Source organism: Engystomops pustulosus, chromosome 1 (assembly GCF_040894005.1).
Source record: "Engystomops pustulosus chromosome 1, aEngPut4.maternal, whole genome shotgun sequence".
Taxonomy (NCBI): Eukaryota; Metazoa; Chordata; class Amphibia; order Anura; family Leptodactylidae; genus Engystomops; species Engystomops pustulosus.
In genome coordinates this window covers 120649739-120674381 of record NC_092411.1, presented here as the reverse complement: position 1 = coordinate 120674381, position 24643 = coordinate 120649739, and the positions used below count along the sequence as shown (strand labels likewise).

General features: G+C 37.8%; 1 protein-coding gene across 1 annotated transcript in view; it reads left to right on the top strand.

The window, feature by feature from the left end:
• The window catches only part of GLIS3 (GLIS family zinc finger 3), a 243969-nt gene extending 223184 nt beyond the window's left edge, over positions 1 to 20785 (top strand). Inside the window, exons 10-11 of the mRNA XM_072151809.1 lie at positions 10294 to 10476; positions 15604 to 20785. Of these exons, the coding sequence (XP_072007910.1) occupies positions 10294 to 10476; positions 15604 to 15740 (320 nt within the window). The 3' untranslated portion in view covers positions 15741 to 20785. The remainder of the gene's footprint in view (positions 1 to 10293; positions 10477 to 15603) is intronic.
• The last annotated feature ends 3858 nt before the right edge of the window (positions 20786 to 24643 follow it).

Sequence of the window (24643 nt, the reverse complement as noted above, 5' to 3'; positions counted from 1 at the left end):
ACACTAACATGAGTCCTGCCAAGTTTACATCTTATCCATATAACATTTTTAGGGTCTGATCATCATGGAACTCCAACTCATCATGATAATAGGGCTCCCAAGTGGTGCCTGCTACAATTAACTCTATAGATTGCTGAACTCTATAGTGCTTCTTTTCAGGAGTCTATTCTAGCCATTGCGGCTTATTTAAAAAGGGTCCGCAGAACACACTTTCGTCGGATTTTGGAAATTTTCGGGATTTGCGCCGCTGTGACAGCTCTTTAGAAGGGGATCTTGTCGCATGCGATCGGACTTTGGCGCAGTGGTGCCGACTTTCATGCGTCAGAATTCGAGGGGCGGCCCGTCAGATGATCCGACTGATTCAGACTGAGCGCGGGATTTCATATTCAAATTGTTTTGCAAGCAATGCACTTACATAAAACAGGGAGAAGATGGTGAACTCCGGCGGACCTGAGCGGGGAAGCAACAGATGCAGGAAATGGGGCGCACAATCTTTGTGAATTGAGGCACAGTGCATTCTCGTCGGACAATGCACTTTGGGTGAACTCCGTCGGCCAGGTAAGTAAATGTGCCCCATTGTCTCAACTGCTCTTCTACTGATGTTGGTGCCTTGTTTGTGGTTCATGAAAAGCATGTGTTTTATGCATGTAGTCTATCAGAGAAAATAGACATTAAGTAGATGCTGAAGGTTATTTTTATGTTTGGCACAGGAAACATAATGTGAAGTTTCAGCACAGACAGTCTTTGAAAAAGCCAAAATACTTCATGTCTACTATGATACCTATATGTGCAATAATCAGTGCATGAATACATGTAGTCTATTACTCTATGGCAAAATATTGTATGACACATGATGAGGACATTATATCCCTCCAGTTCTTTTTCTTATGCTTGATCCTTTACTTTGGTCCTACAACTTTGTATATTTGTATATATTATCACACTATTGATTTTGGCTTTTTCAGATTGACAAAATCTGTATGTGCCAAAACGTCACATTATGTTTGCCGTTCCACTTGAATAAAAATAACCTTCAGCATCTACTTAAAGGAATGCTTCCCTTTTTTGCTAGTTCTCATTTCGGGGTAGGATCCCTAGCGTTGAGCACCCACAACTGTTGCGTGCGTATAACTATACAATAGAGATAAACAGACTATTAGTTCACCTCTGTGACAGTGACTTAGTAAAGGGCTGGGTAAAAGATATCCAGTTTGATCTCTAGTGATAATACACTTATCACCTTATGTTCAACTGACAGCTGTATAATGTGGAAGGCCAGCATTATGTTCTTTATGAATACCAGTGTTTTGTTCTATCTTCTAATTCGTTTAGACACTAATAGCAGAAATGTTAAAGCAATTTCCTATGTCTCCTGCTTTAGCTCAAAATCCCACTCTCATTCATCTCTATAGTTTCTAGATAAATAATATTGTAACAATTTAGGCAGTTGTGGTTGTACTGCATTAGCTCATACCCCTGCTGTCATTGTACAGCCATTTCATTTGTCTGGTAACCACTATTACAATGTTCCCTAAGAAATTTCTCACTACTTTTCAAGTACTATGGAATTTCTGTGATTTAATCATTTCCCACAACATATTTTCTCACATTTCACATACCTTTCATCTTCCTTCATAATACAGGCAGTCCCCGGGTTACGTAAAAGATAGGTTCTGTAGGTTTGTTCTTAAGTTGAAATTGTATGTAAGTCGGAACTGTATATTTTATAATTGCAACCCCAACAACTTAATTTTTTGTGACAACTGAATTTTTAAAATGTTGGATTGTTGTAAAAACCAGGATTAACAATAACGCTTAATTGTAGACACCATTGATAACTAACAACAGGCTAAAGTACAGTAAATTACCAACATCCAGGAGTCCGTTAGGAACTAGGGGTCATCTATAAGTCGGCTGTTCATACGCCTGTATAAGTATGAGTGTCCTTTCTGGAGCTGAAAATAGACACAGATTTCAAGTATTGTTGTATATATGCCACACATAAATATTACCTTTTTATTGTATCATTTTTATACAGTCATGATGTGACTTATACATAATAAAATAGCCATTTACAGTCATCATTTTCCAGATATATGAAAGGAAACTAATTGGACTACTTAACAAACACATTTAATAGAGTAAAATACCTTTGTGTGTATGCATATCTGAGCTGTTGTGCTAGTCTAGTCTACCATATTACCTTTGGATTGTTGAGTCAAATTAACCATTAAAGGGGGTCTCTAGCCCACACACAAACCTACCCTGATAAGGATGTGTTGTGGAATAAGTAAATAAACTTCCCTAAGCCTTCTTATTTAGTGCTGACACTCATGTCCCAACTGCTGAAGCTTCTATTTGTCTGTTTTTATATTATGTGCCTTTCAAAGTTAGGCCACTGCAGCAGCCAATCACTGGCCTCACACACATGGTATGTATTTTTTTTGTAACTTATCTTTTACTGGGTTCAGACCACCCTCTGCAGCTTTATGTCTGGTGCTTTGTGTGCTTAAAGTCCACACCATTGTATACTTACAGTGCAGGCAGCATGTTAAAGAGCAGGAGGAGCAAAAAAAAAAATATAGAAAAAAGCCAGGTTCATCAGTTTTTGCAACGGCTATTGTGAGCCAAAACCAGGAGTACTGTATACACAGATCAGGTTAAATGAAAGATTTACACCTGATTGTGATCCACCATTCCTGGTTTGCGTAACAAAAGCTAGTGCAAAATACTTTTACAAATTACTTACTTGTTAAGTAGCCCTAACCAGTATTTAATTTATTTTACATATATCAGCGGTGTAACTAGGAGAGGCAGGGCCCATATAGCAGGCTTTTGAACGGGGCCCCCCTTCTTGAAAAATATACAAATTTGTATACTCACACATGCGAGTTATAATCACACATTAATACTCTCATGCAAACACATATAGAGCATATACACACACATACAGTGATGTATACAAATGCACAGCATATATACACACACCATACACTGTATACACATGAAGCATATACGCAGATACAGCATATATGTATCACTTATATGTTAAATACATATTATGTTGTACAATGTGCAGCATAATATGTACATAATGGTGCACATCCGCCCCTCTTTAGAGTGTCAGATTGGATGATGGGGCAGCCTGACACAGCGGGCTGCATAGCAGCTGCTATGGCTACCACCACTGTAGTTATGCCCCTGAGGTACATACCTATTCTTTGTTTGACGTCCAATGGGCACTAATTTGCAACACAGAGAGTTCAGATCTCTAAGTCAGAAAAGGACCACCTGGACTCCTAAACAAAAAAGAGCTGTTAAAAAAATACAGTTAGACTACATTCACACAACGGCACCCGGGAGAAGAGGAGAGGGTGGCACTTCTCAAATAACCTTAGCGATATACGGTACACGGTGGCGTATTATGGGGAAAGATAGGATATGTCCATACTGTCTGCACTTTATAGCAAACGGATGACGGATAGTAGTTATAGATTACATGGTCTTAATTTCTAGATATCTTTTAATATTTAACTAATATATTACAAAGAATAAGTATGAATCTGAGCTGTGAAATGTATTTATAGTTTTTAAATTCTGCAACTTAAGTGACTTTAATTTGAAGTTAAATATTCTGTGTTTGTGCAAAAATATTGTTTTTACAAAAAGGGCATAAATTCCAGGTTTACACATTTTTAGCTTTCACATTTTCTGTGTAATATTTGCTTTTCAATTTGAAGTCATTAAGGTTGTTCCATTGACACTTCCAACATGGACTTATTCTACAGTGAATGCCTGGCTTTAGCAAAACATGATGTGAAAGTAGTATGTGTTCAATGTAGTAAAGATATTGATAACCAATATGTTGAAAAAGAGGTTGTCATAATTGGTTCTTATCTAGCATGTGTTACCCTGCTAAAAATAGCCAGAGAAGAATGGGCCATTAAGGGATGCACAAAGTGAACCAGAATATTCTGTAAGCTGTAGTATATGTATAATAACTACATGAACCGCTATTGTAACCACAACAGTACCTACAGTATCCTTTCTTTTACATCTTTAAATGTTACTAAACCTTTGAAGCTTTTTTTTATTATTTTAGAAATGAAAAACACAAGTCACAATAGAAAACATTGCAATACAATCATTAAGCAATAATGTTTCTCTCTTTTGCTGCTTTTTTCCCCAGTAGTGAGCAGTATTTCTAAAAGATCTCTCAGGTCTATGCACAGCAGATAAGGACAATAGGCTAAAGATTGTCTCTTTTCATAGCAACAGAATATTGTTGTTGTTTTATCCAGTGACTGTGTGAGAGTTAAGAAACTAGAAACCTTATTAGTTTCTTCCCTATGACCTGTCATTGTGAATATGTGAGAGAAAGCTGCTAAAGCAGGGGGATAGCAAGGGCAAAAAGGGAAACAGGAACATATTTCTTTGATAAAGTATATTACTAATATGAGAAAAAGAAAGATAACAATCGCCACGGCCCCACTAAAGGTGTTTCACTTTCAGCTTCCTCAAGGGAAAAGGCACATTTTAGTACTGTGGTATTATTTACTTCAAATCCTTGGTCAAATCCAGTAATTATTTTGAAGTGTTTGTCTATATGATATGGATTACAAAGAAGGTTTTGCAAAAATTGTACACATCCAGAGGACAACCATCTTATTCTTTTACCATTTAAATACTTAGGTCACATATAGTTTCACCAGCATTCAGCTCTCTTGAGCGTGTGGATTCTTCTTTATTACTTTTCCTATGCGCAGTAATCTGTAGTGAAATGGTGTTCTGCTGTGATCACTTGCCTCGTACTCTGAAATAATATTAGTGAGCTATAAAGCTGTAACTGTAGCTATTAAACTTTTACCATAGTATGTTGCCAAAAAATGGTGATATTTTAACCACGGCTTGTCAACTAGCTATAAATTGGCTGTACCCAGGAAATAAAAAGAAACTTACTGCAGCCAATGTACTTAGCTAACAGGAAGAAGTCGCAAGTACTTCCCTGCTGGAAGGCTGTGCTCCTTACAATCAAATAGAAATCTGTATGTGTTCATTCTTTAAAGGAAACTGTGAAATGAGTCCAAGATAGACTAACTGCTCTATCAACTTTAAGTATGATACAGCTGCAGATTTCCTGTGGGAGAGTAAATCAAAGCTCTGGAAGCCGTAGAATATGCTTGGCTACAAAGGACTCCAATACCAAGTAGCAAGAGAACTTTTTCAGCAACTAATACAGGCCATAAATTACTTTCTAACAGTAAACCAGAGCCGCAGCTACATATAACTTTGGTTTACATGCAGTAGTGATCCTATCAAATCAAATACTTTTGATACAGTTCCGCTATAATTAGTGAGAAAGCATAGACTAACCTTGTAACTTGGAAGTTGGACTGTATAAATATCTTAGACCATTTGCCTGATGCAAATTGTGCCATAAATTAATGTAACACAAATCCTGTAGAGAGATATTAATTGCTTTTACAAATATTTTTATAAATCTTTCATAGCCTTATAAAATACAACGGTATTGGGACAGTATCTGTGCCTGTGTGTGTTTTGTTGTTGTTAGGCACCTCCGGTCTTTAATTTGATTATGGTCAATTTCCCTTTAGTTAAATTGTGTGGGTTTTTTTGTGCACATTTTTTAGCAATTTCTGAAAATTTGCCAGTTACATACGCCTGAGGGAACTGGAGTGTTTTCCCATATTTTATTTGCGACTTTTTAGGTGCAAAAAATTGATAAATCATGAGCCAACAACTGTCAACAAGTGCAGTTCAAGGATGAATTTTGCACAGAGCCGTGCAGTCCAGTCCACCACGAGTTTCATAAAAGGCGTAAAAAATGTGCAAATGAAAAAAAAATTAAAAAGAAAATCAAATCTACCTGTTATTAAGAAGATACATCTTCCCCAATATTTGTGAAATGATTATTAGAAAAAACTAATTTATTTTCTCATAATTCAATATTTTTTACTGTTTTTACAGTTGACACTATATTATTACACATGGCATAAACACTGTGGAGGAGATTTATAAGTGATAAAAATAATCACTAATAAAATAAGTACTGAAATAATTGCAAATTCTTTTGCACTGCAAGAATTTTCAATTATTATCGCAAATACACCTCTCCACCGCCTGTGGATGTGAAGTGGGCGTACACTTGGGGTTCCTGCCCCATGCCATTTTAAAAACCAGTGAAAGAAAGTTTTTACACAAAACTGCACCAGGACGGAACTGGCATTGTTTTGCTTGGTGGCCGCGCTGCCTAAGTATGCATCAAGGTGCTTAAGGGGGTCATGGCCTCCATCAAATGCCAGTGCACAATTTCTCAATAAAAGTTTCTCAAAATAAAAGACGTGAAAACTGGTACAAAAATAGGCTTGGTCCACATCATGTTTAGTTACATATACCCCTGCAGTGCCCATAGACATCAATAACCAAACTCTTTGGCTAAAGCGGGTCACAGCTTCCTGAACGTTTAAGTACAACCCGAGGCAAGTTGGAAAGATGTCCTTCTCACCATAATTCCTTCTAATGGAATTCATTGGCAAATGGATGATCTGATGCTCACAGAATTCCTGATCCAGTTCTAGATGGAGCTCTTCCATGACAACATCTGCTGTATCACCAGGAGCATCTCCACATCTCTGGAGTGGATGCCGGCATGTAGTGGTCATATTCAGTAGTGGCTAACGTTATTAATTGCCATGATCACATACTAATTATTTTTTACTTTTTTATTTTTACTTCTCAGTGATTTGAAATACAATAATAAGTACTATCCAGTGCCTTATACTTATACCATTTCCTCCATCTCATTATTGAGTAAGAAGCTCATTTTGACCTAGTACAGTCAAGAGTGATGCAACAAGTTTTTCACACCTGGATTTGGGGATCATCTGCTATTCTTTTTTTGCAGATCCTCGCCAATTCCCTCAGGTTGGATGGGGAAAGTTGGTGGACAGCCATTTTCAAGTCTCTCTGTAGATGCTTAGTTCGGTTTAGGCCAGGGCTCTAGTTGGGCCAGTCAAGAATGGTCAAAGAGTTGTTCTGAGGCCACTGCTTTGTTATTTTAGCTATGTGCTTAAGGTCATTGACTTGTTGGAAGGTGAGCTTTCAGCTCCGGCTGAGGTCCAGAGGACTCTGGAAGAGGTTTTCATCCAGGATATCTCAGTACTTGGCTGCATTCATCTTACCTTCAATTGCAACCAGTTGTCCCACAGCTCATACACACCTCATAGTTTGGTGCTGCCACCACCATGTTTCAATGTTGGTTTCTGTCTCTGAGCTCCTTGGGCAGTTTGCATGTGCTCTGATATGCACTGTAAGCTGTGAGGTATTATATAGACAGGTGTGTGCCTTTGCTAATCAAGTCCAATCTGTTTAATGAAATACATCTGGACTCCAACTCCATCTCAAGGAGGATCAGAAGTAAATGGACAGCATGTGAGTTAACTGGTTCACGACCGCCCACCGTGTATTCACGGCAGCGGTCGGGTCCCACTGCATGGAGAGGGCTCACGGGCTAAGCCCTCTCCATAGCCGGTAAGTCTTTGCTGCATATCGCAGCAAAGACTTACCGGTAACACCCGCGATCGGTGCTAGCACCGATCGCGGGTGTTATCACAGCGATCGCTGCCGGCAAAGCTGCCGGCAGCCTCAAAAAGGTGGCTGCGCTCATCACCGATCCCCATGACGTCATCGGGGAGCGGCGATCAGCCTCCATGGTAGCCTCGGGTCTTCTGAAGACCCAAGGCTATTTCGTTTGAACCCTTTCATAGCACACTGATAGCAGATTGTAATGAATAAGGAGAAAAATTTTTTTTAGTTCTATGTTCACGTTTGTAAAGCCAGTAGAAGTAATTTTTCAAACTAGTGACTGTAGTATTTGAGTATTTCCTGATAAACAGAGGTGTTTGATCACAGGGTGCTGGACATTACAGTGCTAGCATTATGTACCGAACCACAGAGTGATTGGTCTTTAATCATCAAAGCAGGAACTTTTGTGTAAACTATTCACTTTGTGGCTTTACAAGACATTGCAGGGGCCTTTTTATATTACATTAACCTGTTCTGTAAAGTGTTTTCTTAAGGCAAACATTCTGTAGTTGCTTAGAAGGCAATAACACTTTGAATTGCATTACATATCTGAAAGAATATGGTCACAAGAGGTATCAACAACAGTATTTTTAAGATGTATAGCTCCAATTGAAGGCTGCAATGTACAGAATAGCATTTAATTTACATTGGGTGCTGTACATATATACCGTAGAATGTGATGTCTATGCATCATAGAATAGAATAGAATAGAATAGAATGATTTATTGTCCCCATAGGGGAAATTGACTTTGTCACAACGACAACAGCAACACCTCCATTCATGATCACAATTACACATATATACAAAACAGTAAGATACAACGTACATATACATATAAATAATAACAATTATTATAAAAGAGTCAATAAAAAGTTAAAAAGGAGAAAAACACAATGGTTACAGATATTAATTACTAATTACTTGCCCATATTAACTAATACAATTGTTACAATCATTGTAAGAAGGAAAACATCTGCTGACACTGGTTATGTGAAAACCTGTAATATGACATACAATCTGCCATATGAATAAAATCATGCATTCAGCAAACAAAATTAAGTACCCCCACCCTATGCTTTCTATGTGCCTCTGTACACAAGAATCAGCTGTGGATGAGTAAATTTGGGAAACGAGACACATTTACGATGAGTTTTTCTGATTGATAAAACAAAAAGTCATTTAAAAATCTAAATCGGTAAAGATAAATTGCAGAGATGCTACACTTTACATCTGTTGACTAAAAAAAGATGAAGCTCAACTAGGATATTGAACTATAAGTCAATGATATTCATTTAAAGTCACTGAAGATGTTTTAGAGTTTGTAATTGTTAGCTTGCTCTGAAAAAAAGCCCATTTGAGATGAGATCACTGAATGCAGTACATCAACAGCTGGCAAACAACAGGTTGTAGAAGTGTATTGTGGGTTCAGAAGCTTCGGCACAAATACTTACGGATGATTAATTTCCCCATTCTATGGAATTCAAAGCTTGTTGATTTAAAGTCCACATTTAATGTAACAAATACGAATCATGAGAAACTAAGAATGTGATAAAGTAATTCTTGGAAACTGTGATAAACATCTTGGCATTGATATTACAGAGCTCTTAGACCGGAGAGCCGAGTCATGAATGCTTGCTCACCATTTTACGTCCTGCGGCTCTCTCAGAAATGCTGACTTAATATAATACATATGTTTTGTGACACATTCAAAGAAAATGATGTCTCATTTTTCCTTAGTTTACCCCTTGACTCACTGAATATCAAAATAATTTTTTTGTATTAAATAAGAACTCAAAAGAGAACAACTCCCTTTCTAGTGGCATAAATGAGTTTTCCTTAAAGTGCTCCCATAATTCAAGAATTCCACCAGAGGCATGTTTCTTTGTATAAAAACCTGTACCCCGGGGTTTTAATTTTTAAGCCAAACACCCCTGTAAGTCCTCCGGTACATGCTGTACTTCTGTAAAGCAGCCCATGTCCTGAGTTTCCTTTCTTAGAACATTATATGTAGCATCTTCTAAGCCTCTGTACATCTCGGTATGCTAAAATTACAGTGAAGCCCACAAGTCCATCTGTAGTTCCGTTTAATATGCAAAAATGATTCCATATGCATTATTCCCTAATTAAATATATGGTTTATCTCCATCCAATGTCATAAGTAAAGAGGTTGTCTTGCTGCATGCATTTTTGCAAATTCGTATAATGTAATTGCATAAAATAACCAATGACATAATGCTCACTTCAGCAATTCCTCACTACATATGTGTCAAACCTTTTCAGGTTCCTCAGTGGTCCATTAACTTGGCTCCATTGATGATATGTAGACACATCATGTGACTGCTGCAGCCATACACTAACTGAATTGGTGACATGTCTATACCAATGAGCTTACTGCTGAAGTTAATAGTTTGCTGCAGTGTTCACTTGTTGACATATGCCATGTTGATTGTTGAAGCATCATTGATGGAGTGGTGTGATGGATCCAAGATGCATCAGTACAGAAACATTGTGGATTGCTGAGGACTCTTGTGCTTTTATAGCACTGTCAGCAACTGAAAGAAAAAAAGAATTAAGGTAGACAACAGCTATCTAATGACCTATCTGTCCATGACCTTAACTCTGAGAAGAAAATATAAATAAATTTCCTCACTGTAATGCTTCATTGTTTTATTTGTGTTTTTTTTCAGGATTTTATGGGCAACTACAGACATTTTGTCCTCCACATTACAATGATCCTCAGAGAAATATGCAGCATGGGAATACATGCAGCATGGTGCCTCCATTTGAAGACTGTGTGCCTCATAGCTGTGGGAACAAAACAGACTTTGATGTATTTCATAGGGCATTTACATCTCATTCTGGAATTACAGGTACAAGTTAGATTCCATTATTGTGTATATGTATTTGCATTGTTCTACAAAAAGAATTGAGCATTCCCCAATCCTTAGTGGCAGCCTGTTCCGATCTGCAATTGAAATATTCCTAGTTATTATTTAAAGCTGTCTCCTGGCCTTTGGCCAACACAGACATCAAGTGGGTGGACACCCACATCACTTATCTGGGAGTGCGAGTGGGCAGAACACCAACCACAATTTACTCCCTTAACTATCCACCCCTCATAACAAAGATTTTAGCAGAGTTAACACGATGGCAACAACTCCCCCTCACAATGCTGGGGAGATGTCACCTAATAAAAATGATCCCATTCCCCAGGCTCCTGTACCCACTGCAAACCATCCACATCCTCCTGAAACACAGAGACGTGAATAAATTAATGAAAGCATTTCAGACCTTCATTTGGAGGGGGAAGAAACCCCGGATAAAAGCTCAAAAACTAATATTAGAAAAGTTTGAGAGGGCAGTCAATCTACCTCATGACCTGATAGCACTCATGCACACAAAGTGCAATAGATGGCCCGCAATAGCCAAAACCTCAATAGTACTAAGAGATACGCTGATAACATAGAAGGAATTTCGAAAATTATACTCCTTTCCCTTCCTTCTCTCTAAGCGCATGCCCCTTTGGAGACATAGATAATTCACACCGGCACAGAAAGTGTCCTCTACAGACCTTGGAAAGAAAGAGGAATTCAGGAAGTAGGGGACCTACTTCACGAGATTGAACCGTGATGGTTGAAAGAACAGGAGCTAACAGACAAATATTCACTAACCGGATGTGTCACATTCACATACCACCAATTGCACCACTTTCTTAGGGAAATGTTAGCTGACGAGACGAAGGAAGCCTCAGAAGCCACCTTCACATCATTCCTAGGGACCCCGCGGAGTGTACGTTCCATTTCCTCCCTGTACACAACGATAAAAGGACAATTGCTCAAGGGGACACAACAGCAGGTAGGAAAGTGCTGGGCTAGAAAATTCCCAGAGAGAGAGAGGTGTACGAGGGAAGTTTAAAAGGTTGGGCCAAAGTCAGAAAGTATGTAGCGAGCGAGCAATAGAGGGAAACCTACTTTAGAACCTTGCACCACGCCTATTACGGTTTTAACTTACCCAGACCCTCCAAACCGGACAGACTGATAGTGTGCCCGAAGTGCCTAGAACCGAACACTGACTTGTGGCATGGCCTGTGGCAATGTCACCACTCACAAAACTACTGGAAATCAATCAAAGAACACATTATGGTAAAATGGAAAGTTAACTTACCTATGGACCCGCTACTTTTTATCTTACATGTAGAAGAGGGGGGAGGACCAAGACGACGATTACACCATAAGACTTGACATGCATGCTCTTTTACTGGTAGCGAAAAGGTGCCTGATGAATCATTGGATTCAACAGACAATGCCTACTGTCACGGAAGTTATATCACAAATGAAATACCTTATAAGACTAGATCGCCTAGAAACTCTGAGACATAAAGAAAAGCAGACAAAAGGATTTTTTCGAAAATGGAAAACCTTTATTACAACACATATGACAAGGGCGGAAATAGTAGAATTAGTTACTCCATTTCGTCTCACTGAATGGTACAACACACAATGTCTAAAAGGCTCATTGGGAGCTCTGCAATTGTGAAAATCAAACTGGCAAAACCATTAAGGAAGGTCAATTAGGACCACCGTCCTCACCACGGTGGATCAAGCAGCGGGTCGTAGAGACAGATATTAGCACAAACATAATGACGTACCCTCCCCAGGGCATCCCCATTCAATATACATATTATTCTCACATAAGTTGATGATATTACGAGTAAAATTCTGTATGTATCCTTATTTGCCATATCAGAAACTGCATTGTAACTAAAATGTCTGTAAAACTGAGCAAAACCAAGCAAAATGTGTTGTTAAAAAAAAAAGCTGTCTCCTACTGTGCTTGCAGGCTTGGCTTAGCTGGAGTACTATAATGCAGCTATTAGAATAATATTATACTTGGGTTTAATGTACAGTCCCTTCTAAAAACAACACCCATCCAGAATGCAGTTCAGTAGAGCAAGCTCCGTGCAGCAAAAACAGCATTCTAAAATCTCCACAACAAAAAACAAATATGCCCCTACATATTCTGGCTCAGCCAAAGCCAAGCAACTCCCTAACCGCAATAACCAAAAATACCAAAGAAAAGAGCTGCCAAAAAATTATATAAAAAGGTATATCCTTTATTAACATTCCGTGCAAATCAAACATGTATATCCCACAATGGGGAAATCAAGAAATAAATTTACATAGGGGAAACAGTTAGTCCCAGATGGAGGGTGGGACATCCACAGAGTACTTATGGCCCCCTCCTTTTTACTGAATGTCCTACGATCAACAAATGCCCATTATAAAAAATAATCCAGTAACTCCAACAATGGGACGAATAAAGGTAAGGTGGCAATGACAGAGTGAAGCCAGTTATTAAAGTAGGCCGGAGGTACCTTCTGGTATTACGGGTTCAAAAAAATTATTTTCAAGACAAACTTATCCATAGGCATAATGATGGGTGGACCGGGGACAGTCTGACGAGAGGGACAAATGGATTACCCCATTTGTACGTAATATTAATAAAGGATATACCTTTTTATATAATTTTTTGGCAGCTCTTTTCTTTGGTATTTTTCTAAAATCTCCAGCCTGAAGTTGAAATAACTGTAAATATAACTCTATAATACAGGTTACAACTGAATTCCAGAAGGAAAATATGAATAGGAAAAAATAGTATGTGATAGTTTAGCACTCTAAGATATAGATGTCTATTTAAAATTAAGTTAATGTGCTCACCTTTGTTGGTCGTGATGCATCGCAAGCACTTAATAGCATGAATTTGGTGCAGCCTCGTGGATACCCCTGTGTGTTTCAGCGAGTGGCTTGGGTGATGCAAATCGATGCTACCCGCTTGCAAACCTAAGTGTGCAGAACTATAAAAATAAATTCACCTCTGTGGTGCAATCCTTTTATGTTTTTTATAATCATTAAAAATAATAAAAAAGTACAGTGAAGACATGTTGCAGACTCAGGACATATGAACTGAGAAAGAAGCCTATAAAAGGATTGCGCCTTGGGCGTGGAATTATTTTTATACTGCTGTATGTTTTGGGTTTCGAAGCAGGGGAAAACTAAGTTATGACTAAGGAATAGTTTGTGATAAATAATAAAATCTACTCAACAAGGTACTTGTCTATTTTGACATAATATATAGTACAGACCAAAAGTTTGGACACACCTTCTCATTCAAATAGTTTTCTGCATTTTCATGACTATAAAAATTGAAGATTTACACTGAAGGCATCAAAGCTATGAATTAACACATTTGGAATTATAAACTTAACAAAAAAATGTGAAACAACTGAACATTTGTCTTATATTCTAGGTTCTTCAAAGTAGCCACCTTTTGTTTGGATTATTGCTTTGCACACTCTTTGCATTCTTTTGATGAGCTTCAAGAAGTAGTCACCTGAAATAGTCTTCCTACAATCTTGAAGGAGTTCCCGGAGATACTTAGCACTTAGCCCTTTTGCCCTCTGCGATCCAGCTCACCCCAAACCATCTCAAACCATCAGGTCTGGTGATTGTGGAGGCCAGGTAATCTGGCGTGGCACCCCATCACTCTCCTTCTTGATCAAATAGCCCTTACACAACCTGGAGGTGTGTTTGGGGTCATTGTCCTATTGAGAAATAATTGATTGTCCAACTAAACGCAAACCAGATGGAATAGCATCCCACTGCAAGATGCTGTGGTACCTATATACCAGTATACCTTCAATTTTGACTAAAACCCCAACAGTGTCACCAGCAAAAACCTCTCACACCATCACACCTCCTCCTCCATGCTTCACAGTGGGAACCAGGCATCTAGAGTCCATTTGTCCACCTTTTCTGTGTCACACAAAGACACGATGGTTGGAACCAATGATCTCAAATTTGGACTCATCAGACCAAAGCACAGATTTCCATTGGTCTAATGTCCAATCCTTATGTTCTTTAGCCCAAACAAGTCTTTCCTGCTTGTTGCCTGTATTTAGCAGTATTTTTCTAGCAGCTATTTTACCATGAAGGCTGCTGCACACATTCTCCTCTTAACAGTTGTTGAAGAGATGTGTTTGCTGCTAGAACTCTGTGTGGCACTGAGTTGGTCTATAATGTGAGCTACTGTTAACCTGTGATTTCTGAGGCTGATGACTCGGATGAACTTATCCTCAGCAGCAGAGGATACTCTTGGTCTTCCTTTTCTGGGGCGGTCCTCATGTGAGTCAGTTTCTTTGTAGCACTAGATGGTTTTTGCAACTGCACTTGAGGGCATTTTCAAAGTTTTCCCAATTTTTCGGACTAACTAACCTTCATTTCTTAAATTAATAATGGCCACTCATTTTTCTTTACTGCTGCTTTATTCTAGCCATAATACAAATTCTAGCAGTCTATTCAGTAGGACTATCAGCTGTGTATCCCAAACCCATTTATAAGGCAAGAAATTCCACTTATTAAACCTTACAGGGCACACCTGTGATGTGAAAATCTTTTCTGGTCACTACCTCTTGAAGCTCATCAAGAGAATGCCAAGAGTGTGCAAAGCAATAAAGCAAAGGTGGCTACTTTGAAGAACCTAGAACATAATACATATTTTCAGTTGTTTCACACTTTTTTGTTAAGTATATAATTCCAAATGTGTTAATTCGCAGTATTGATGCCACTCCCCGCAGCTCTCTTCTCTCTTCGCTTCCTTTTGGAATGTTGACAATACAGTCCAATCCGCCAGCATCTTACAAACTGTAAGGGGTCATCATGATCCATTATCATCAGGTTTTTATTTCAGGAGTCCATTAAATCCATCAAGAGTTGCTAACATGTTTCTTTATTTGTGAGGGAGAGACTGAGTAACCATATCCGATGTGCACCATGAAACTTTGCCTGTAACCAAGCTCAATTTTCTCTTTTTTTAAACTGAATACAAAGAAACTAAGTCAAATGCAAGAAATAAGCTGCAACAAATATGTTTGTTGTAGATTATGTTCATATGAAAATTAGAGATATTTATAATTTTGCACTGTTTCTATTTTCTTTCAGTTTACGACTTTCCCAATGGATCAGCTGGTCTTTTTGGGGACCCACAACGAAATATTTCAGAAGATACAAGTTTTCTGCAGATTAATGCGATTGATCGCTGTCCTAGCCAGCTTTCATCTGTTTACACTGAGGGGTGAACAAAGCTTTTCCATGTTGTTGTCATCAATGATAATCCATCTTAAACTAAAGACTTTTTAAAAAGGATTGTACAGATCATTCCATGTAAATATGTGAGTTTTATATTTAAGAGGGAAAAAAGAAACTGGAAAATTTTATTTTGAATTTTATGAACTTAAAATATATAAACTATCAAAACTGCATAAACTGTATACATTTCCCAGTTTCAAAAATGAAAAAAATGTAATTCACTTAATGACTTTATGATTTATAACAGAAATGAAAGAATTCACTAAATATGTGCCAAATCTGCCATGTTCACTAAATGTTTGCCAAATGTGCATAGTAGGCATGTAGATGTATGTTTGTGGCAGGTTCTCTGAAATCTTAAGTATCGCTAAATGTTTTTCTGGTCCAGTCTGATCTCGCTCTGTATTTTAATGTATATAATATTGCCTATATTAATGTGACATTGCCAAATTAATGACAATCTGCACAACTAAAAGCTCTAAAAAGTTACAAAGAATTGATTAGATATCAATATATGTCAATATGGCAGAAATGTTCCCAGGGTTTTTTGTTTTTATTCAGAAACGTACCCCAATGGATGTCCAAGCACCCCCTGGCGGCTTAATGTTTTTTGCCTTGGACATCACTTATTCTTTCCTTTACAGCTCTGAAAACCAGCAACCATCTATAACCTAAACACAGAGAGGAGCACTGATGGCATGATCGCACTGATGTAACAGCAGTACCTGTGTTTTAATTTCACATGTTGCATTTTATTAATTAAATGTATTATTACTAGTTGTACAAATGCAGAGAAGATGATATAGACTAGTGCAATATAGATGGCTATGTTGAAATTATGTGGCAAAGTAGCATTGTTTATAATGTTTTACATACAGTGGCAGCACTTATAATAGCTAAGATAGTGGTGGTAATAGCCTGTAAGAAATAATCTACACAGCAGTTCAATACATTTCCAGATACCTGGCTTTATTTTTCCTGCAATAATCTTCAGTTACATGTTTCTAAACTTACATTCCCTGCAGGTTTAGTGTCAGCACAGAGGTTACAGTCAGGATCTACAGTGATGTGCAGCAGAGAGAATCAGAAGCTAATTAACTTTTAGTTCAAAATTAGACAAATAACATGTGCATCTAAGGTGCTCAAGTTGTAAACATTATTATTGGCACTTATGTGATTTCCCAATTTCAGCAAATAAATGTTATTGTTTGTATAATGAAAAGTTACACAATTTTCCTCATCAATTTTCTTTTTTAATCCTTTGTGGTTTTATAGATCTCTGCTTGTTGCATTTTATAAAAAGCTATGCAAATCTGTCCATGGTTATGTGATGTCACACAGGTGCACAGCTCTTTATAGCACACAGCTCTGATTACTCTCTGTGTTATAACGAGCCATGCACCTGTGTGACATCACAAGACAATGGACAGATTTCTATCCACTGGAAGTAAACAATGAGGTTTATATAGAAGGACATCAAGCAGAGATCAAGAAACCATGAGGAATTGATACAGAAAGTATATTGGAAAATCGTATAACTTTTCATTATACAAACAATAATATTTATTTGCTGAAATGAGAATAACCCTTTAAGGTTCATTAACTTCTGGGGAACATATGTAGAACATCTCTCTAGTTTATCTCTGTATTATATATTCACTTCAAAACCTTTTAAATTAGGATTGTTGACTGCTAAACCGAATCAAGGTCCTAAACTAATTGCAATTATACAGGAAGTGTTAATGGAAACTATTTTGTTAGTATATTGTTTCATAAATTATTCTTTAAATTACAGTATTTATGATTAACCAAAGAAGAGTAAAAACATTTATTTATGTTATTTGAGAAACAGAGTTACACAATAGTCATATTACCCATGTAAAAAAGTAACTCTTACCATACATGGAGCCTGTTAGGACCAAAATACCTGCCAAACCAATACCAGTGCCATGTAGAGTCTATTAACAGGATGATAAACATACTTCACATCACAAATGGATGCAGCATCGAAGAGAAAAAGATGCTTTATGTGTTTGAGAATTAGCCAGTAAATACAAATGATTTGGCCAGCTATAATCTAGAATCATTGCCCAACAACTACAAGGATAGTATTGGGTGGTTTATAGCAGAAATTTCAAGAGGATTCAAGAGGATTCCAAAGGTCCACAATTGTAGTTGAACGCCATTCAACAGCATCCCTCCAATCCCCACTGTGCATTTCAAATACATAAAATCATTTTTGTTTCATTGCTTAATCACTTTGTCATGGGCTAGGTATTTATAAGATCAAAGAAGATAATTGATGATTTATTGTTTTGGTCCGGACAGATTTAGTTGTAAAGGAATTTAAAGACACAAGATGGGCAAAAATTATATATCTTACCTCCAAAAAGGAAAAAAGGAGGCAAACAAAAAAAGAGTGGCCCATCTACAGACATATATTTTGAAGTCCTACCTTCCCTTTGTAAATATGAAGCAGAGTACTTGGCCAAATTAGTCACCTTAGATGGAGCTGAGGGAATTCTATTCTCAACGAGGAGACTATCTCCCAGTTCTTTATTGACAAGTGGCAAGACAAAACAAAACAAAAACAAATCTGATGCCTGATATAATTCAAATATTTTCTCATTCCAGCTACTGGTTTTATAGAAGCTCATGGTTAGGTCACATTTATGGCAGAATTGGGTTGAAGCTAGATGCTACTTGGTGATTCATTGTTAAAGATAATAACTCAGGGTTCACTCTGAATCTCCTTTTTTCTAGTATTGTTTTTATACAAATACTGTTTAAATTCTACATTCAATGTAAGGTGGTGCTGCCCTGCCAGGTAGCAAAAAAGTGTGGTTTTCCTTGTCCCATCCTGGCAAACTTATTTGTATACATTTAATGTGAGTTACACAAAATTGTGACATTTCTGGAAGGGGTTAAATAATTCCCTTTTGCACAATATGGGGGAGATTTATCTTTTGTAATGCAATTCAGCAATTCAGTCTAGTTTCTGTTTTGTTTTTATTTGTCTTATGTGTTTTTCCTTGTGTACATTTTTGTCTGGTGTGTTGGTCACATTTTTTTTTTTTTTTGCGCAAACAAAAGCAGTTCACCTGTTGAAACTAGACAAGCTTTTGCACATTTCTTTCCAACTAAAACAAAAGTTGCAGATGCCCAATACAACTAACTTGAGTCTAAGCAGCTAGATTCATTAGATAAATAATGCAAATCCACCCTAAACCTGTGCACCACAAGTTGTGTGACTTTTTTTGCACTAATATTAAGAAGAAAAAAAATTAATTCCTCCCTCTAAATGTTTACCTTGTCCAATACATGCTTATCGTGCCTTACATTCATCATATTTATGATATTTTATCATATTTCCATCAATGTAAGGAATATTTGTACTTCTAAGATGGTGCTCAGTATGCTTTTATTGTATTAACCCAGAGCGATACTAAGATTTGCATATATGATATTAGAAACACAGGGGGCACACATATCATTAGTTTGGCTCTGTGCACCTGCTTTTGTTTTTTTTTGTTTTTTTGTCTTGTCTGCTGGTCAGGTATCTCTTAGTGGTTTTCCATATTGATAGATCTGGAAATTGACCTTTAGTGAATTTATGACTTTATAAAACAAATGTAGCAAAATGTCTCCAAAAGTTGCAATCCACTCTAAGCTTATTTCTATACCTGGTAGGAGGCAACAGTAGATTTGTGCCAGAATTTGCGACTTATTTGCGACCTTTAAAAGAAAGTTGCATCTTTTACATCTGGATTCTGGTGATAAAACAGATAACAATGAAGAAAGCTTAACAATGGCGAACTTTGATGGGAGACTTTCTTATGCGTAAAAAGATCACAAAAGTGCACTTGCGCCATGAACAGTTGCAAAAGAGAAAAAGCCAAGCAAAATATTTGATACATGTGCCCCATGGTATCTTCTTTGAGGGAAAATTTTATTCAAACTTCCAAAAAGTACTACAAGTCTCCTATTTGTACCTAGTTACCTTTGCTTCCTAATTAAGAGAAAATAGTTCTACTCAGTATAAAGCAGATGATTTATAACATCTGTATGGAATATTATAAATGTTGCTAAATGCTAAATGGAAGTTGTATATGTATAAGTTATGGTCCTAAAAGTTTGAATACCTTTTAAACCCATTTTTCATATAAACAAGGCCATAAGGAGCTAAAAGAAGAGCAGACCCTGCCAGAGGGGGAACACACCAGTATGTCAGTGTGCTTGGTTGACAATCCTTCATCTTGGTGGTAGATTTCCTTTAAATAGAAAGTTGATGCACTCAGACCAGTACAGGGAGCACCAGATTCTTGGAGAACGGGCACCACAAATCCTGAATTTGGCGGATCCTGCACATTTCACAGGCAAACTGTACACAGTGGAGTTTGCACTGTTCTTAATAAATGTTCCCCATTCTGTTTCAGTCTTTTTCACAGTAAGAATAACAAAACATGATGCACTATTTTTTGGTCCGACTGTACACCAGAACCCCCTTTCAGTGCAGAATTTTGTGTCGCATCGGGTTTGCACATAAAGGAATGTACAAACAGAAAACTAGCGCAGGGGTTTTAGTAAATGTGGCCCAATGTGTGATGGAGGATCCTAATATAGTACAGATAACAGGTATTACTTTTAAATTAGAACCACTTCCTGTTATTCCCCCTCAATCTGAACAAATGGTAATTCTGCATAATACTTGAGCCTGCAGGTTACTTTGGATAACCTTCTTAATACTTATAAGAGGTTTGAAAGTGATGATGGAAGTCTAATGGGCTTTTTGTACCCAGTAAAATAATTTTTTAGATTAACTACTGTATTTTCCGGGCCATTAGGCGCACCGGAATATAAGGCGCATTAGTCCGATGCGCCTTATATATGTAATAATTCCATATATAAGGCGCATCGGACTATAAGGCGCAGGGTCCGGGGGCGTGGCGGAGGTCCGGGGGCGGACCCGACGAGAAGAGACGCGACGCGACCCGAAGACGAGACCCGACGAGACGCGGCGACGTGGGGAAGGTGAGTGGGGAAGGTGAGGGGGAGGTGGAGGAGGGCAGCGGCCCATACTCACATAGGTCCCCGCTACCGGAGTCAGCAGATCTCCAGCGGGAACTGCAGACCACGCAGCAGAAGTTGTTCGTGCCGCGTGGTCTGCAGTTCCCGCTGGAGATCTGCTGTCTCTGGTCTCCGGACCTATGTAAGTATGGTCCGCTGCCCTGTGCCATACATAGGGCGCACTGGACTATAAGGCGCACTTTGGATTTCCAAGGAAATCCAAGGCTTTTAAGTGCGCCTTATAGTCCGGAAAATACGGTATTATATTCAAAAAATGTCTTTCCTGACCTCATCCCCAGAGAGTGTAGAAACATACTCATCATTATATTGAATTCATGAATTGTGTACAGTTACGGCAGAGGTTCACATGGTGGAAATTTTGGAAGAATCATCAAGTGTATAATGTCATAGAACCCACAATTAAATTCATTTTTTCACATGATCACCCGATTAAGAAACTAAATACCCCATAGCTATTCTCTTTTACACAGATCATGAGTGTTATTGTTTTACTATTTTTAGATTTTAATAGAAACTTTAGAGGTGTTTTACCATAAGTAAGATTTGTCTGCTAAGGGTCATACCACTGGACACCCCCTGATTACTAGAAGTGGATAGAGCAGTGGTCACACATTTTAAATGTGTTCATGGTAATTCCATGTGTGCATCCTAGAAAAATATTTGTCAGACAATTACTCTAGACACCTTAACTGTATAATTACCACTCTGTGTGAATAAATTGATATGTCCCTTTTACTTGGCTTTTGCACATTCTTGCTTTTGTTTATAGTCACCATACCTGGACATCATGTGCAACCTGTATCCTCTGCGTTAAAATCTCAGGAGGTCTTGGTATAGCTAACGTTTTATGCATGCTAAAATGGTCCCATGTAATAGCGGCACCTATACTGTTATCAGGATTTCACATTTGGACCTAATGATAGGTTCCCATAGGCTGTTTAATACCAATTACCAATTTTATCTTATAAAAAACATTCTTAGTTCCATTTAGTTTTTAAAATGTATAAACGTAAACTTGGCTAAGAGGAACAAGTTGTGGGGGATTTTGTGCAAGGCAGCAAGTCCCTGTGTGTCACGTTCATTCTAGCTCTCCCTTTCCCTCCATCCCCCTCCCTCATGCAGACATGAGCTGACCCCATGCTGTTCAGCTCACATCTGCATGAGGGGATGAGGGAGTAAAAGGTAAGGGGAGGGAGAGGGTAGGAGAACTGTAATCACACAGGGACATGCAGCCTTTAACAGATGCCGCCACGACTTGATCCCTTTGCTGTGGTTTATTACACAACAGCATCAAAAATTCCCTAAAGATATACAGGGTTCAACAAAAATGGCAGGACAGTGGAATATCTAGCAAAATACAAATTGGATCGAAAAACTAAAAATATACAACTCAAATATTTTTTAAAAATCTATCCAATGTTACCCAACTCTGCCACCTACCCACCCGCCCTGGGGGTGGTGCGGGGGCAACTTAAGATGTGAACTCCTTAGTTTTTATTGCAGATTTGAATTCCCCAAGAAAAATTACATTGATTTGAACTAGGTGACAGCATTGTATTGCCAAAAATCTAAATTTGTGAAAAAATGTTGAAAAAGGGGATATTTTGATAAAACACATCAGATCCTAAATCTGAAGTTAGACGTATGCAATATTTGTAGAGCGCTTAATGTAGAGCATTCAATATTTAAAGACTTTGTAGCCAACAAGAAAAATACCCATCTTCAGAGGGGAGGAGACTTAAGTTAATCATCTCTATGATGTGCGAGAGGCAGGGACCCACATTACACCAGCACCCCAAAAAGAACAGAAAACCACTGCAATAAAAAATAGGGGTTCCCATTCAAGATTTTAAAAATTGCCGCCACCTCCAGGGGGTAGGGGTAGGTATCTGGGTATGACATAATTTAATAATTTGTTGAAATCTATTTTTATTTTTTTGATCCAATGTGTATTTTGTAAGATATTTCACCATCCCAACCTCTTTGTTAAATCCTGTATATACTGTACATGTCATAGATTATAAGAAAAAAAGGAGAAAGCAGCACAAATTGCATGAATTACCCAGGTGCCAGCTCAGGACCTAGACAAATCCATCAAAGGAATAAGAAGCAAAAAAAACCTGCAGCACTCCAAGGATTTCAGTGCCAAAACTTAAGGTGCTTTATTCATTTAGTCCATGGCAATGTTTTGGCTCACACGGACAGGACCCTGGGTGAATAAAGCACCTTAACACACTATAAGAGTTTACTTGAGTGAAGCTGAGAATTGTACATTTATGTGAACATATTATGTAAAATGGTTATATAAGGCTATAGACTTTAAAGAAAGCTTTTATATCAATACTGTATGTGTTTTACCCCTCGTAGCATTTTACTGAGCACTTTTTTTGATGAACTGTAATATAGAAGACTCAATGTTAAATAATAATAACACCTTATTAGATCCTGAGGGGCCAGGATAATTGCAAAGAGCACATCTGGTAGTAAAAGGGTCAAACTGTATGTGAACAAGATAATTGAAGAGACTATACTGTACATACAAAAGATTACCTTATGTAATGTAGTCTATAACAAGCACTTTGGGACAGGAAAATATGAATATGTCTTACATGATATCATTGAAACGTCTGTACATGATTATATGTAATCACATATAGATTTCAATAGCATTTATCAGACTGTATATCTGAATGATTGGTTTATTTTTTATTATACACATTTTTTATTGTATTAAGTCATCCAATGTTTTAACATTTTTTTATTAATATGTACAAGTTTATGATTTGTCACAGTTATGTTTCATATAATCGTAAGTTATTTTGTCTTGTTTCATGAAGTTCTTTTATTGAAAAGTACAAATGAAGGGTTTGTGCACATTCTAAATAAATAAAACTGGAAATATTGTAATTATTATTGTAATTATTGTGAATTCAGAGTTTATGATTAAAATCGTTCTGGATTGTCATGTTCATATAATAAAATCATGACATAAGTGAGGCGCCCCCTAGCAGCAAGGAAGACAGATGGACAGAGATCCCTAGATCTTCTTATTTATGCTTATTTTATATTTTTATACTGAGTTAGTTAAAGAGACAGTTAAAGATCCGACGACGGAAAGCATTGCCCAATCTATTAACGGCTGTAAGTAATTAATGCACAGTCGGGCGCCATAATAATGTCGACACAAATAAGATGTGTGCCAAAATCTTACATAGGCTGCACATGTTTTCCTTTTTCTTTTGATTTCAGACCATTTTTTCATGGTCTGTTCCGCACCAAAAATTGCTCCTAAAAAAATCTGACAAACTCAACATAAATGTGGCAGATTATGTGGAAAATATAGGCCCACTTGCGCCAAAAAAGGATGGACAGGTCGGGATAGTCGAAAATATCAGTTTTTTCTGGGGCAAATGCATTATAAATGATCCATAACACTTTTGCGCCTAACAGAAACCTAGGAAGCAACATGTTACCGCTTAAATTGCCACGGTTTGGTGGGTTTGGTTGTAGTTTGTGTACTCTTTCTCTAAATGGTCTCCATCACTGTGCCAGGCTGTTTTTTTTCCTCTTATATTGCTTTATGGCGCATTTGCATATCCACGCCAAAATTTATACCTTTTCCACTAGCAAAGTTAACCATGCCACAATTTTTCTGTGCTGCATCTGAGATGTCTTTAACCTACACTTACCAGTAACACCCATGACCAGTGCTAGCATGGGCGCCACAATCTTGGTGAAGATCGCCGCTCCCCATCAGGGGGTGGCAATCGGTTGCCATGACAGCCTCAGGTCTTCCAAAGACCCG